The sequence below is a fragment of the Corvus cornix genome, chromosome 7 (genome assembly GCF_000738735.6).
Source record: "Corvus cornix cornix isolate S_Up_H32 chromosome 7, ASM73873v5, whole genome shotgun sequence".
Classification (NCBI taxonomy): domain Eukaryota; kingdom Metazoa; phylum Chordata; class Aves; order Passeriformes; family Corvidae; genus Corvus; species Corvus cornix.
The window spans coordinates 23,707,269-23,723,554 of record NC_046337.1 but is presented as its reverse complement, the minus strand read 5'-3'; the positions used below and the strand labels follow the sequence as shown (position 1 = coordinate 23,723,554).

The 16,286-nt window shown below is 38.7% G+C and overlaps 1 protein-coding gene across 9 annotated transcripts in view; it reads left to right on the top strand.

Moving 5' to 3' along the window:
* Positions 1-16,286, top strand: part of ZNF385B (zinc finger protein 385B) — a 165,598-nt gene that overhangs the window by 96,598 nt on the left and 52,714 nt on the right. For 7 of the 9 annotated variants that reach the window (XM_039555351.1, XM_010406706.3, XM_019290629.3 and 4 more), the window contains one exon: positions 12,741-12,871. The exons of the other annotated variants lie outside the window; for them this stretch is intronic. In XM_039555351.1, coding sequence (XP_039411285.1) covers positions 12,741-12,871 — 131 coding nt within the window. The remainder of the gene's footprint in view (positions 1-12,740; positions 12,872-16,286) is intronic. 9 annotated transcript variants of the gene reach the window in all.

The window sequence follows — 16,286 nt, the reverse complement described above, 5'->3', positions numbered from 1 at the left end:
AACACAGCTGCAAACTGTCTCATGGCAGAGGCAAGTTAGGAAATGTGGCAAGACTAATTTGGCTGAACTATAAAATTCTTACAGACTCAAGCAGAAAAACTGTGTGTAGAGGTAGGAAATGGAAAGTGGTTTAAATTGCTAAGAATGAAGAAAGAGCAACATGAATCTGTAGGAAAAAAAATAGAAAATAAAATGAGACTGAAATAAGCATCAAACTTAAAGAAATCTTTCTGTAAGTGCACTTAAAATACAGAATACCAAATTAAAAGGTGAAATGTTATCGTGAAAGATAAAATCAAGAAGTTTGGGTTACATGGTGCCAATTTTTAATGACTTTGTGTTAGAAAGATCAGTTGTGTTCATGTGAAAGTCATCAATATAAAGTAAAAAAGCCTGTAAGACCAGGTCAGAGTGTCTCGATGAACCAGAATCTTCAAAGCTCTGGCTCTGACAGGCAGGCCACAAGGACACTTGCATGGACGAAAATACAGATCTGTGGTACTTGTAAAGAGGTTCCAGAGCAGTGAGAGAGCTGATGGGGTCACAGCATTTTAAAAGAGAAGAACAAATAGACTGACTTTAAGAACTAATAGGTTATCTTCCCTTTGAAGAAAAGGAAACATGAATTATGCCAAAGTATATGAAGGAAATCAGGAGCTGAGTAATAACCAATGCAGCACATGAGCAGGAATCACTGTTCCGTGAATGCAGCACTGGATTGCTGTGTTCATAAGGTGAATTTGAGTTAACGCTGCCATGTTGTCAACTTAAACAGACACCATAAGAGAGAGAAATAACCAGAAACATGATGTGGCAGGCATGAAATTTGACTGTTACACTGCAGGAAAGATGAGGGCTAGTTCAGATGAGACAGGATGAGAAGATGCATTGGTGCTCACAAAATTTTTCTTTTCTGCTGTCCCCATCTTGGTACTCTTCTGTTTCACAACCATGACTTCAGCTCAACCACACCGGTCTGCTTGAAAGCAAATTTCTCTTTTGTTGGTTTGTGTTTGTTTACAACTGGTCTGATTCCCTGTGCTGGCTCAAGGGGAGTGTTAGGACCAGAGGGGCAGTGGGGCCAACCAGCCTGCTCCAATGTTGTGATGGAAAGTAGATGCAGGCTGTATGACACATTTCTTAAAAATGCTTTCACACTTCTGTTTATTTGTCTTTATTTTCAGCATAGTGTTTGATTAATTACATTTAGTTTATGAAATAAATAATATTAAAGTGATATTAATTAGTCTCTGGGAAACTAGAAGAAAAAAGAAGCCTTTTTTTGAAAGGCTTGTATCAGTTGAAGCCCTATTAAAAGTCAGTTCAAATATTTTGGTAAAAAAATTCTTTTTCGGTCCAATCTCAATTTAATTTTAACAGAAACATTTTGTTATATGCTTCTTTTCTTTTTTTGTGGTTTTTTTTTTTTTCTTCCTTTCTGAAGGTAAGCTGAGGGTAGAATTGTGAAAGTTCATGTCATGCATTCTTTGAAAACATAGCAGGATCAAAAGTCTTTATGTACCAGCCATGGCAGGGCTGGAGCACTGCTGCACCCCAAAGCAGAAAAAGGTTTTTAGTCAGATACAGTGTTTAATTAATGTTCAATAACATCGCAAATGTGGCAGTCTGTGCTAGCAGATCTGTTAATTTGAGATCTATTGTCTTCATTCTCCCTGTGTAATAGAGGATAGGTAGCATGTATTGTAGTTTTATAAGTTTTCAAGTTCTTACTTATTCATCAATGCTGACTTTGAGAATAAGTAAAGCAGTGCACCTTAATTCAAGAGAGAAAGGATTTGTGGACTTTGATCTTCTAAGTGCCATGACCCCATGCTGTCTGTAACCCTGTGCTCTGAGGTCCCCTTTCATGAACTCTTTAAAAAATTCAAACAGGCACTGTTTCTTTTCATTTTTTTTTGTTTCCTTTTTCCCCCAGAAGTTATTTAAAATGCAGTTCTGTAGCAGAAAGCTAGCTAGTAACCCTTTTAATTATAAGAAAGAATAGCAGGGAAAATGCCACTGAAATTCTGTTTTATCAGTCTTTTAGGTTATATTTTAATGTTGTATAGCAGGCTGCCCTCCCTCTGGGGTCAAGTTGCAAACACTCACATAATCACAAAATCACAGATTATTCTGAGTAGGAAAGGGACCCAGAGGGAGCATCAGAGTCCAGCTACTGCCCCTGCACAGCACAGCCCCAAGAATCAGGGGGCACATTTCAGACACCTGGGGTGCTCTTCTCACAGACCATCAAAGTTAACACACAATTACAGCAGCCCAGGTTTGTTCAGGCTTGATAGTTTCTCACTGTTTCACAGCACCCAAAGTCACAAAAGCACCATGTTGAAATGAAATTATTATTTACTTCTGAGTCTTAAGCTGTGTATATGTGTATGTGTGTATGTTTAAGTGCTGCAGAGGTGGTGGATTATAATCTTAGTGATTTAAATAAGCATCATGGCACTGATTAATAGTGGGAAGCCTTTATGGGACTACATGGTCTGTGTTTTATTATGTCTTTTGGTTTGCTAAAATCCTTCATGATTGTGTGGTCATAGCAAAAACATACGAAGCTTCTGAATATTGTGAGGCAATATTCTAAACTTGTAGTATCTGCCTTCCTTTTGTAAATGGCCTAAAGAACTTTAGAAAGCTAGAAGAAAAATGCAGCTCTTGTGCTCTTCCCAGAGGCAGGTTCAAGTACCTTTCTTTGTATTTTTAGATGAGATAAATGCTAAGTCTGGCTCCTACACTCACTTGTGGGGTGAGGTCTCTGCACTTCTTGTTTCCAGGTATGGTGCTACAGGATGCGCTGGTAACTTGTAAAGCTGGAACTCTGACGTGTCCCTTGCTGTGGCTGTTCAGGAGCGTGGGCTCTGAAAAGAAGTAGATGTAGTATGGCATCTGATTAGGAGGAAGTTGAAATCCTCCAGGAAGTCCTATGAAGGTGTTTTTGTGGCTTTAGTTGGAGGCAGCAGGTAGACGTGTTTGATCTCTTTTGGACAGGTGCTTGTATGCTGCACGCCCTATGCTGTGGGACAGCAGTTAAATTCAATGTGGAACATGTGTAGACTACATGGACAATATTATGAAGGTTTTTAAATCTGGCTTTCTTCCCTGTATCACTGTTTTTTATTTGTGAACAGAAAGATAGTGGTGCTTCTAAAAGCATGTGCCTAGCTGTGGAAATGATGGCAAGTAAGGGGAAGATTGTGACTGGTATTGTGATGGTTTGGAAAGAAAAGGGGTAGACTGAATGTACAAACATCTTTTGAAATTTCTGAAAACTAAAAAATTATAATTGGAAGGAAAATAGATTTAATTTGGTGGAGACCTGGGTTTCCAATGCCAGTATTTTCAAGAGACCTCTTTGAATAACCTAAATTAGTTCTTGCTGCAGTCTTTTATGTGAAGGATATGTAGGGAGCAATACAAATAGAAAAACTTAGAAAACAAGAAGCAACTTGGGTGACTGTATTTTCTAGAGGAGATTGTGTATTATGTGGGAAAAGCAAACAAGGCATGAAATTCTCTGAGCTATGATGACTTGCAAGAGACTTGGAAATTGTCTAATGTGGTTAAGGGACTAGACACATTTGTGAGGGTGTAGACCCCTCCTACCTTTGTGCACAGCACTGCTGTGCTGGTGGGTTGGCATACCGAAGTGCAGTAAGGAGCAAGAAACCAGCTGCAAACCTAAATCTGTTTGTCCAACAAATAACAAATGAATCACCCAGCAGCGTTCCTGGTGACAGACTTGTTTGGTTTTTGTGGATAGCAGCTCAGTACCTCCTGAAAGAAAGTCTGTGCTGAGGATCACTGAAGGTTAGATGATGACCTCAGTGGTGCCATAATCATGGGTAAGAGTTGGATTTTGAGAAACTTTATATTATATGAGAGTTGAAGAGATAACAGACTCTAAAAAACTAACTGCAATTGAGTGCTTTCCTTCAAATTATGAAACTTTCAAGGTAATATATGTTGGGCTTTTTCACTCCTGTTCTTTGTCAGGGATGCTTCAGTTTGTAAGAAAACCTGTGTTTCCCGTACTAGAAGGGAAGGGAGTGCAGTGCTTTACCTGCGACAATTACAGGCTTGATGCCCAGCACCAAAGAATACACACTGAGTTAAAAAATGGAGACTGTTACAGAAGTTGCACCAGTCTGTGGACAAGATTGTGACTTCAGTAGGTATTACTTGATGTGTTTTCAGTTAAGGGTGACAGCAGAAAAGCAAACACCTTCTCTCACTGCATTTGGGTTGGGATAGTACAAAAGGCAAGGGTGGGGGCTGGTTTAAATAAATCAAGAAAAAGGATCCTAAGGATTTCAGAAAGATCTCCATTAGTCCAGATGGCAGAAGAATAAAGAGCTGAAAAAGATGCAGCTGTTTTTTTCTTTTATACTTGGAAAGCTTCAAAGTGAAAACAAGTCCAAAGCAATGTTTCCTAGAAGCAGATAAGAACAGAGGAGGGGGTAATGTTGCTCACTCAAGTCTGTGGAGACCAGAGGGAGAAACTTGAGCCAGGCAGGAGATTCGGAGAAACAGAAACAGGGATAGACTGCAAAGCTCCAGCTGACCTTAATGCAGGCCAGAGCATTGCATTTGTTAATAGTTGTTACTGTTTTATTAGAATAAAGTCCAGCTTACTGAGCTTGATTGTGTTAAGTCTCGACATGGCACTCTATTTACCAAACAAATGGTCTGGGTTGCTTTAGAAGTCTAGAGAACTATCTCTTTTAAGAAACTAATAGCAAATATTCCACGGTATCTATAGATAATAGCAAATTGCAGTTGTACTCCAGCCAGCATGTTTCTTCTAAATATAGTAAAGGATGTTTTGTAATTTATTTAATTGCTTAGACTTGACAAGGAGCCAGTGCTAACAAACATGCTTTGATAGCAGTAGAGCGCTTGTGGCGTTCACTTGGCTTGGGAGTGTAAATACTGAGAAAAAACGTGTGGAACAGCGAAGAACAACGGCCGTAAAGTCTCGGCTGGTCGCTGTGCAGGTGTGCAAGTCCTGAGCCACAGGAACACAGAGTGACATCTGCATGAGAGGGGACAGGAGCATGAGTCACACATCCTGCAAATCCAGGAAGGACAGAGCTCTTCCTGATGTTATGATCAGGCAATTGTAACACAGTTATTTAAGGAAAATGCAAGATAATATGTTCCTATTTATTGGAACTTCACTTTACTAGTTATTGGCCTTCACTTCCCACTCCATCTGTTCTGATATCTTCCATAAAAAACCTGTGGGGATTCCTGTTGTTATTGAAAACTATTAGAAAGGCAGTACAACTGCAAGAAGAATAAGGTTTTTTTTTTTATTAATTTTCTAATGCATTTGTCTCTAAAATACTGAAATTCCAGTTTCCTAATGTTTTGTCTCTATCTTCCCCCTCCTCAGCTCCCCTGTCCCCAGTAGACATCATTATTTGTTCATGTACATGATTTTGATACACTAAATGTAAAGATTAAGGCAGTAAGTATTGACACAGTTTTTTTGAGTATTCATATTATCATAACAGAAATTTTCAGTATCATTTTTTTCATTATCTTCATATCAAGTATGTACATAATATTTATGATCTACAGTCTACTTTTTTTTTAATGACCATCCTTCAGTCATAAGGCATTGGAGATGGAAAACAATTAGCTAGGCAAAAGGAATATTAACAATTAATGGAAGTCAAAGTAATCCCAAGTAACTACCTGATAGTTCAACGAGGAAGGCTCTGATCCAATGAAGATATGCTTACTTGTAAGGTTTGTTTTTATTTTTAGAATTCTTACGTGAATAACATGCAATATAGGGCTATACAACTTTTGTAAATGAGTTGCATATAATCATCAGTATTAGATAAGTAAGTGCTGGCTAACTTTTTGGATTGACTAAATGCCAAAGCTTCCATTCATTTCAGCAGCACCAGATTTCGATTTATTTTTGGTGTTGACCTAGTTGGTGGAAGTCTACATGCATTTGAAACATAGAAGTACCCCATTTCAAGGTATCAGATTTTATACAAAAGGAGAATATGGAATTCTGATTGTACACTTTCATAGACCATTCATTTCTATATGGATAATAAATAGATAATAATGGAAATACTAATAACTTCATGGTCAAGCATACTGGAAATCATGTTTTAATTTTTAGCAAGAGAATTATTTTCATAATCTGACATATTTTTTAGGTAAGTCATTCTTGAGCGTTAACAGCTTAAACTGTACAATATACAGATAATTTGTGCATTGCAGTGAAGTTGCATCAAATGCCTCTGGGTTTGCTGAAACATCTACTGAAAAAATAACCTCCAAATGGAGTGCAGAATATTTGTCATATCATTTTGTACCCATATGTTGCTGTGGAAGGCTGGACCTGGACCAGTGCTTTCCTATCACTTACTTTATGAGTGTTCCATGGAGGGGTTCTTCTTTAGTGCTGTTGAGTAGCCATGATTTCTACACTAGTTCAGGAGCCTTTCCTTGTGGCTCCTGAAAAAAACAAAGCAGCACATCTTTTGAGGATTCACCGGGTTTTATTTGCCAGACATGGATGGGTGTGCACAGCTTGCTTTTCAAATTCGTTAGTAAGCCAATGGAGGTTTAACTATTCCATTGGTGCATGAATAACATTTAGGAGACGCAAACACAGTGCACTCTCCAGGTTTTAAAAGATGTGTATCACTAGCTCTGATGCTAATCATGTCGACTCCCAAAGGACATTCATTAGTGTTTTAGTTGGTGTGGTGCCCAGGGAACAGAAAACTTGTTAGCATTTTTCCTATTGTCATCTAGGGGCTGTGCCATATCACATATATTCTGGGCTTCTGCTTCAAGTTACTTGTAAAAATAAGTGGCATGGATAGTGAGTTATCTCTTAACATCACATTAATTTGGGAAAATTTGTTGAAGTAATGGTCTTATCTCTCCATGACTTCTTTTGACAGACTGGAATCCATGTGAGTGTTGTAGGTCTCACTTCTCATACCACCATATCATAGGGAAGAAATGTTTGGTCTGCTGAGTGAAATGTGGAAAAAATCTATTTAAATTCTGTATTTATTAAGCTTTATAATATAAGAGGGGTGCATGTGTTAATATTCACCTTCAGCAGTATTATTAGTGGGATACTTCTAGAATAGAATTTGATAGATTGAATAGAATGAAATCAAAGTGTTTTGATTTCAACACCTGCTGTTCAGAAACTCTGAATTACTTTACTTGCACTTAACTTGTTTTTATGAATTTATCTTAGGCATAAACACCCTCTAATACCCATGTATAGCTGTAAGTAAACAAACAAAATTAGAAAATGTCTAAATCCTCTAAACTGATCATACTGAAAAGGAAAAATGACTAATACTAAGCATTGTGAAATATCTCAGGCACTAGTGTCTTAAAAAGGCCCAAACAACAGAGTGTTGTGACTTGCAAGTGATTGATTTTTACCTGTCAGGTATGGGGGAGAAAACCTGTGGTGGAAGCAGATCTGAGGCATGATGCAATGGGGGCATAAGATAAAAAAGGAAGAAAACTGTTGATTTTTTATCATGTAGTTAGGTGGAGGGATTTTTATAAACATCATTTTTTTTCTGCATATCTTTTCATAAAGTTGCATATAAGCAAGTGTAGGAAAGTCTTGTGTAAGTTGGGGTTTTTAGCAGTGCAGGGGTTTTTTTGGGCTTTTTTGTAAGCAATAGAGCTGAAGAGATTTTTATTCAATATGAAAGCCCTAGGTACTACCTCTGACTCTAACCTGTCTGTGAAACTGGATTTTTGAGCCATGCAGAAGTAAATATTTCTGAAAACGGTGAAAGCTTCCTCTGACAAATTAATAAACTGTACTGACACTGTAGGGTCCCAGAAAAAATCTCATAGGTGAACACATGCAGAATTGTCTCAGAATCCTTTCAGGGAGCTGCTTCCACCTTCTGGAGCTCAGAAGGAAAATGCTGTAAATGGACATGACTGAGGTCTAGAGACAGGGTGGCCATGCACACTCTGGCTGCAGTCCATAAGTAGTTCAGCCAATGTGGGCAAAACAAAACGAGCAATTTGTCATCCACCCTCAAAGGGGTAGTGTTGGCTCAAGCAGTGTCTCAAAAACACAGTTCTAAAAAGGTGAAGGGAGGAGAAAGCTCAGAACTAATCCATCACACCAGTTTTATTGCTACTGTTCTGGGGCCAGATAAGACTACTCAACATTACTGTAGAAAGTAAAGGTTCCTCATGGCTGAAAATGGTCAGACAATTCGGGGATGAAAAAGGCAGCACAGCCCGTCCATAAACTGAAAACTGCTGGTGTAATGCACAGAAGTAGTGGTGGGTGTGACTATCTCAGTGTCCCTTTGGAATTTTCCCAAATACTGTCAGTGGCTCAAGTTAAAACAAATGCAAACATGTGCAATCTGAGGTGGATGTAGATTGTCCAGTGCATAGAATTTTGTCACCCAAATACTTTTATGCTGTCCTGACAGTGCATCAGTTACTCTTCCACTGCTCTTGCTCTGAGTATGGATGGCTTCCTTGGGTGGGAGGATTAAAATACTGTAGTAACATCTTTAGGTAATAGGAAAAAGGGAGAGACTTGAGTATGCTTCAGATTTCTCTGTAGTTGCTTTTAATGAAGATGTTGGAAGAGAATGCTTTCAAGTCTGGAATATAATTAATTTCTTTAAGTAAGCTGAAATAATTCACAAAATATGTTTTATATGAGCATGTTTTGTGATAGAATTGGGTTTTTTGTATAATGGTCTAATAGTCACCCAGATCTGAGGAACTAATGAGCAGGTATTAGTTCCTCACTTTTTTACACTTTTTACACTTTTTTTGTGTTTTTCAGTGACAAAGAAAAGCAGCTGGTGAGAAAATCACAGAGGTAATAGTGTCACAAATAGTTTTCAGGAGGTACAAAGGGTGTTGTGTGCTTAGATTTGACTGAACTTTGTAGTGACTTGCAAGAAACCACTTTTACTTGAAGAAGAGGAGTAGTGACTGTTCACCATGGCCAAAGTGAACTGTGATTCCCTCTGCCAAAACTGCAGTCGTGCTAGTCTTGAATTCTGTGGTTTTTCTGTGAAGCTGGAAAAGTGGGTGGTTGCTGGTAGAGATTCTTCAAGTCCCTGTGTTGCCTGTCCCCTTGCTGGCAACTCACTCCTGGGGACACATCTTGCCACAGGAGTGACAGATTCAAGACCTTCCCATTGATCCCCAAAAATACCATATGCATTGCTTAATCCACTGCCCCTTATTTGTTAGAGGTGGATTAAATTCAGGTAAAGATGACAACCTTTCCTAACTTCTGTAGAAACATCAGTGTCCCAGTGCACTGCAGTGTATGCGAACGTGGCTGAAGAGGAGCAGCACCTGTTACACAGGGACTTGTTTTTTCAGACAAATATGTGTAGGAAGAAGAAAAACTTTTAATCAAATGAGTCATTTTGGATCATCTGATGAGATGAAAACCTGTTTGTCTCCTCTTAGACGAGGGTAAAAGGGACCAGTGAGGATCAGTGCCTTTTGCAAAGTCTCTCCACAGCTTGGATTCCCGGGACATAAGATAACTCCTGCTGTAGGAGTCAAAATTGAAGTTATAAAGATAAAATCCTGATTAACATATATGAAGCTGAAATAAGCAAATGCCTTTACAAGAAAGAGCAGTTATATTTATTCCAAAGATATACAGGTAGTTTAAAATAATCTGAGTTTGACATGGTAAGTTGTCTTTATCATTAAAATGCTAATGAAATGGTAAACATCTGTTAAATTTATGAAGATAATGAAGCTTGTCAGCAGCATCTTTCTTGTTCCAGTATTCCTTCTTAGTTCAGGTCTGGATACAGATTTGCTGGAGTAGTGGCGAGAATCTATCTGACCCTTGGGAGCAACGCCAGTGTAAAACTGCCCTATTGCATTTGATTTGATGATTTTGTCATGAAGTGCTTCTCCTTGTAATTTAGGTCACCTTTACCTGATAATTCCTTCAGAGGCTTTCAGAAGTGGGTCTGAAGGCCAAACTTCAGTCCAACAGGGTTGTCGATAATTTACTGGCAGTTGTTGAAGTAGTAAATTGGCAAACAGAATGAACAAATTTTTTATGATTAATGCCTTCACTGATCAGTCTGGTAGGTGTGTATGTTTTCTGTTCTGTGTGGACTCCAAATGTATTCTGGTCTCTTGGTCATAAATTACTCTGGCAGCAGAAACACCATGGACTGCAAAACTGCAGAGAGATTTCAGATGTCTTTTTCACATGAAAGATTCTGTACTCAAGGAGTACAAAGAAGGTTGCACTTTTTTCCAAGAGGATGCTTAATTGGTTTTTAATTTTTAAAGATTTTATGCCAAATGCTTTCTGTACATTGAATAAGGATAGCATCGGAAAAGTAACTTTGATTTCAAATGTCAGTCACAATTTAAGTCTGTTCTGTTTTGGGGGGTTTTTTTCTTAAAAATTGAGTTAAAATATGTAACCATAGCTTCACTGAAGTACGTTTATGTAAAGAGAGGACAGGTCTTCTTTAACTTCATGGATCTTTAATTGCTTATGAACTTCAAAGAGAAACTTGCAGAAGTTAGATTGATGATGGCCCTTTAGGTAATTGAATACAGCATAGTTCCTGTTTGAATGCAACTCTGAAATCCAAATTATGTAAATCTACTGTTCAGAACCAGCTAGTAGAAATAATCATCATTTTTGCAGTTGAAGATACTTTCTTTGGATAAATTCTCTGACACACTGCTTTCCTATTGATTCATTCATTTTCCATTATGGATATGAATAAGACACTATAGGCGTGTTAGCCTTTAGCTTTTTGAGGTTTGTGACTCCACTTGAATAAGCTTTGACTTACCATTACTTAGGCACAACTGTCAGTTAGTTTCATGGGCTTATGCAGGAACAAACCTGACATTTATGAAAGTATTGGGATAGAAGAAGGGAGAAAATATTTTGGGAAAGTTTCTCAGGCATATTTTTCCTTTCAAGTTGTGCAGATCATTTGGGATGGTGTGAAACAATTCTCTCTCCATAGCATAGAATGGTTGTTGGCTATGGTCATTGACCCATCTTTGTGCAATCATCATGGTTTTCCTATAGAAGAAAAAGAGAATAGATTATAGCCTGCTATTCATCTGCTAGACCATAATATAATGTTTACTGTGCTGCAGCTGGGATCAAAATGACTGTCTCTCCAGCATCAACAAAATTTGGGCTCAGGGCTAGTTACAAGTGTTTGGTCATCCAAAAAATCCATGCAGCTCCATCTGGCTTCTGAACTTAGCTTTCCTCTTGGATACTGTAAGATAGGTTTGAAATTGGGACTGTGGAGGTAGCGCAGTGAAAAGGATGAAAATGTCTACTCTGCCTTCGGTTTTGTGTGTCCTTAACAGGCAGAAAGGGAGATCCCGTAATGGAAGACTGGTGCTCAGGAAGCCAGTATAGATTGCCTGGTATTTTGCAAGTGGATACAAATGATTCGATTTTGTGGCAGAAGAGAAGGAAAATTGCTTGTTTACTTTTCTAACCCCCTCCTTCTGGCTCTGTCTCAGTCCCCCTCCCCTCCCTCCTGCCCATCCCCTTCCTGGCTGGGTTAGGAAAGCTCAGAGGACTTCCATGAGAAAAAGCTCAGGTATTGTGTAAGCTGTGCTTGAGACAAGGGAAGCTCCTAAGAGGCCTGTTATGCTCCCAGCTGCTGGTCACTGATGAGTGGAAGAAGGAGGTAATTATGGAGAAATTGTGACAGAGGGGAGACAGAGAGTGACTCACCATCCTTTAGAGGTGTGGGACACTTATGTTCCACTGCCTGCTCTGTCAGTGTTGAATTATTTATTCAACCCAGGAAGGAGACACTGAGATTTTTATTTTTTTTTGCACTTCGTATTTCAATGAGGAAAATTTTATTTGAAATCTATTTTGTATGATTTCAGGGAGAAAATACTCCCATAGGCATAGCTGGGAGCTGTGTACTAGGCACACTTACTGTGTGAATAGGGCAGATAGCTAGTTAAAAATGAATTTTTGGACGTCTAGGCCTGCCCATTCCTTTGGGATCTTGCTGGGCAATGGTTCTTAAGTGTATACGGAAAAACATTTAGCATACAGATTCCTGGAAAGCTTTTGTTTGGAGAGCTCCAATTTAGAAAATGCTAGTTAGCATTGCATGTAAAGAATTATGTTCATTGATATGCTAGCTGATTATTTAATTGTTGGCTGTTTTCTAATATTTGCCTTGCACTGTAAAAAAGGCAGTTTTTTAGATGTTAGATGAAATGGTGTTTGTGTAGCACCTGATCGTTAGTCAGAAGAGGGAAAAATAACACACAGATCACTATTTGGAAACAAACCTCTGGATTTCTGCATACATGTATTGTCTGGGCTGGCTGATCTAGTAGGCAACCGTGAATTGCAAAAGCATCTGACTTTCATGGGCACCCATCCTGGCCTTTTGGCACAAGAAGAATTTTTCAGCTGTAGAAAGGATTTATTCTACCTGCCAGTGTGATTTATATACCATATGTCTTCTCTTCAGCATCTGAGTATCCATGGCCATAGGGAAGTGCTCTGCCTCATCTGTACTGTGTGTAAATAGGTTCCTTTTAATGATATTAACTCCTACAGAGCCTTTTCATCATCCCCTGTATAATTTTTTCTTGGCAGTTGTGTCAGCTATACTGTGTGTGTTGCAGAAAGGAGAATACCATGAATTCCTGGTTTTGTTTGCTCTTGGCAGGCACTACTACACTTCCCACCCTTGTGCGTACACCTACCTTGATGATGCAGCCTTCCCTGGATATCAAACCCTTTATGTCCTTCCCTGTGGACAGCAGCTCTGCTGTTGGATTCTTCCCAAATTTTAACACAGTAAGTAAAGGTGTTTCCACATTTAGTTTCAGTGTATGCTTTCCAATCTGGTTCTAATATCAGTGTTGAAGCTGCCTTAAAACAGTGCATTGCTTACACAGTTCTAGGGAGCCCTTTTTTTCTGTGCCATGGTGGTTGCTTTTCCCCTGTATGAAAGGCTTGGAGTGGTGTCCAGCCTTCTCACTGTGAACGGGGATGACTGGTTTTTAGCTTGGTCTATTGAGCTGGTCTTTGCACATTGGAAAAAAACAACCCTATGCTATGATAGAGATTTGAGAAGCAATAGAAAGATTTGGAGCATTTGTCTGTACATGTGTATTTCTATATGCTGGAAACAAGAAAAGCTAATGGAAAGACAGATATGACAGGTACGACATAGATCCTACACTGCTGGGAGTCAGCCTAGGTCTAATACAGCCAGGAAAGCAACTCGAGGATATTGTTATTTCTGTATCATTTCAACACTAAAGGGTAAAACTGCACAGCCAGCCAATGTGAAAAATGTGAACCTGTTATTTTTGCTTTATGGTAAAGCATTTTGGGGGTTTTTTTACAACAAAAAAACTATTGCCAAAATAATACTTCTGTGGTTCTTCATGTTTATCAGAGCACCAATAACAAAAATACTCTCTTCTGTAGTTCTCGCTTTTTTATCAGCTCATAAAAAGGCACTGAGTGGTATCAAAATGATTGTTTGCCACTGCACTTTATCATTAGTGTAAGTGTTTAAGCTAATGGCAACAGGAAGCAAACTGCTGAGAGTAATTTCTGCCCAGTGGGTTTGTAGGTGACTGTCAGCTGAACTTCTGCACATTTCACTTCTCACCGTGGCTGGGGGAGGTGGAAAGGGAAGCGGTGTCATCACCACCAGACAGTAACCAGCTGAACCTCTGCCAAGTGTTTGCTTCACAAACTAACCTTCTGTCTGAAATTAAAACAACAGCATTATTTTTCTTCATGCCTTGCAAATACACCTTGCTGACAGGCCGTGTGCTACAGCACGCAGTGATGTGGGGTGGTTGTGAGGTAACTTATGAACCAGCTTCTCGTGTCAGCAGCCCAGCATATAACCAGTAACAAATACCACTAATTCATTGCAAAACATGTATGCGAAAATTGTGCATTTATCAGGGAGATGTGGGGATGTGCATCTGCACAAAGATAAAAAAGATTTTTAAAAATCCAGGAGCATTAAAAGAGCAGGCCCAAAACTCAATACTGTATTGAAAGCAGTGTGTCATTTGCATATCTAGGCATGATGCATTCATATTAATTTTCCACCCTCTTCCTAATACTCTCAGGAATTTTATTTGTTACTGATTTGTCTGCTTTTCAGTTGCACAGGTTTTCTAGATAAGCTTTTTCACCGAACTGTTCATTAAGACTCAGAGAAACTTTTCTTTAGAGATGTAGTTTTAGAGTCAACCAACCATTATTTGCTTCCTGGTGGTATTACTGAATATCAGAGTCGCAGTAGCCTCTAGAGGCAGATTAATTTGGATATTTACACTGGTTTTGCCTAGTTTATATTTATCTGGGTTACTTTTCATTTGCCTAATTCCTGGTGTGTTTATCCTTCACAACTGTCATTCCTCTCCAAACTTCTGTAGGTTTTATTAAAAAATAGACCTGGGGTAATTGGCAAACATTGTCAGCTTGGTGTCTGCTTCCTCCCTTGAAATTCTTGATAATTACATAAAATCATGCTGGTGTACACCACAGATATTGCATGTTTAAGCTCTTTATTTTGAGAAACAGTGGTTCAGGTTCTCTATTTCTAATTCGCAGACTTTGCCATTTATCTTGCAGGTATTGATTTTCCATAAGAGTCTTTCACAATGCACTTCAAAGCTCATTGGAAAACTAAATCTTTCATGATTATCTACTGACAGGCACAATGAATGCCAGCTGTCATGCACTTCCTTTATTTCTAACTTAGCACAACCTGTGCAAATGTAGATTTCTAGGTTTATGTATATATAATCTTTTTTTTTTTCCCACTCTAAAGTGATGGCAATAGTATGTAAAAGTGTCTAAAAACCATTTTTCCAGAAGATAATTTTGAGTCATAGAAGCTAAATCCAGTTGATCCATAACATATGCATCATCCACAGAGCCACAATCTTTCATCTTATGCAGGAAACAAATATTAGAATGGCCAAAAAAGCCATTATTTGTTTTATGAGTCAGTCAGGAAATCTATGCACTTCATTCAAAGGAGGACTTATCAAGGACTGCAGACAGGGAAACCTCCAGTGTGCTTCCCTTCATCTCTTTGCCTTCCGAAGGACTGAGGGGACCCTGCCAGGGTGCTGGTTGTGCTTGCATGTGTTCACTGAAGGTGGCAAAAAGAAACGGTCTGAGACAAAACTTCTTTGGATCCACCTGCATGTTCAATGGCTGTGAGATACAGAAACATTTTTCTAAACCTTGCCAGGAGGTGGTTTCTAACTTAACATCAGTGGCCTTAAAGAAGAAAAGTTTCTGCATGGGAGCCTAATACAATAACTACCAGGGCAGAAAAACAAGGTAAAATGTATTAACTACAAACATCTTCAAAGGAACACCCCCTACAGTTTTTCCCCAAAAGAACTTCTCTTATTTATGGAAACATTTAAAATCTGGGGTAAACCCTTTCTTATTTAGTTAACTTTGACAGTTTTCAGTTCTGAAAACATCTGTGATTCTCTAGATAAAACATTAGTGTTCCCATTTTGTTTGTGGAAGTGTTCTGATCACTAGCTTCTCTCCACATGGAGTCTTCCAGCTGAAGCACTGAGCAGACCCTGATTTTGTAAAAGAAATGCCTACCCCAATCATATCTTACTTTCTTGATGGAATTGTGTGATTTAGTTTTAACTGTCTCCCTTTTGTTTCTCTTTAAATCATTATTAGTTCTAAATATGCTGTGGATATATGTATAGTAATTGTCAATTCATGCCTCAATTAAATTTGCCTTTGTTCATTAGGACTTATTATATAGGAAAAATTATTTGGGGAATGATTGTACTATCTCACTGGATACATGTCTTTATTCCTCAGTAAGGGGAATAAAGCTTTTTTGTTTCAAGAGATCAGCCAGAAGGGGATCTTGTAAGGGCAGAATGAAGGATTCCAAGCAACGAGGGATTGCAGAATAGGTGCTGTCTTCCGTGGTCTTTTCATATCAGCAGCAAGTAGTTTTGTCAGACCAGCAGAGGCGTGATCAGACTGTCAGGGTCTGAACCTGAGTTGCTGCATGGAAGGACAAACCCTCTCCCAGAAATGCTGCAGCAGTGGATCCAAAGGTGACATCATGTTTGTCCTGGCATCAAGTTCCAAATGCTCTTGCTGAATACCCCTCTGTCTGAAATGCAGAGCTTGAATCAAATTATCAGTTATTATTACTTAAAGTGTTCTTGTTTATAAAAAACTG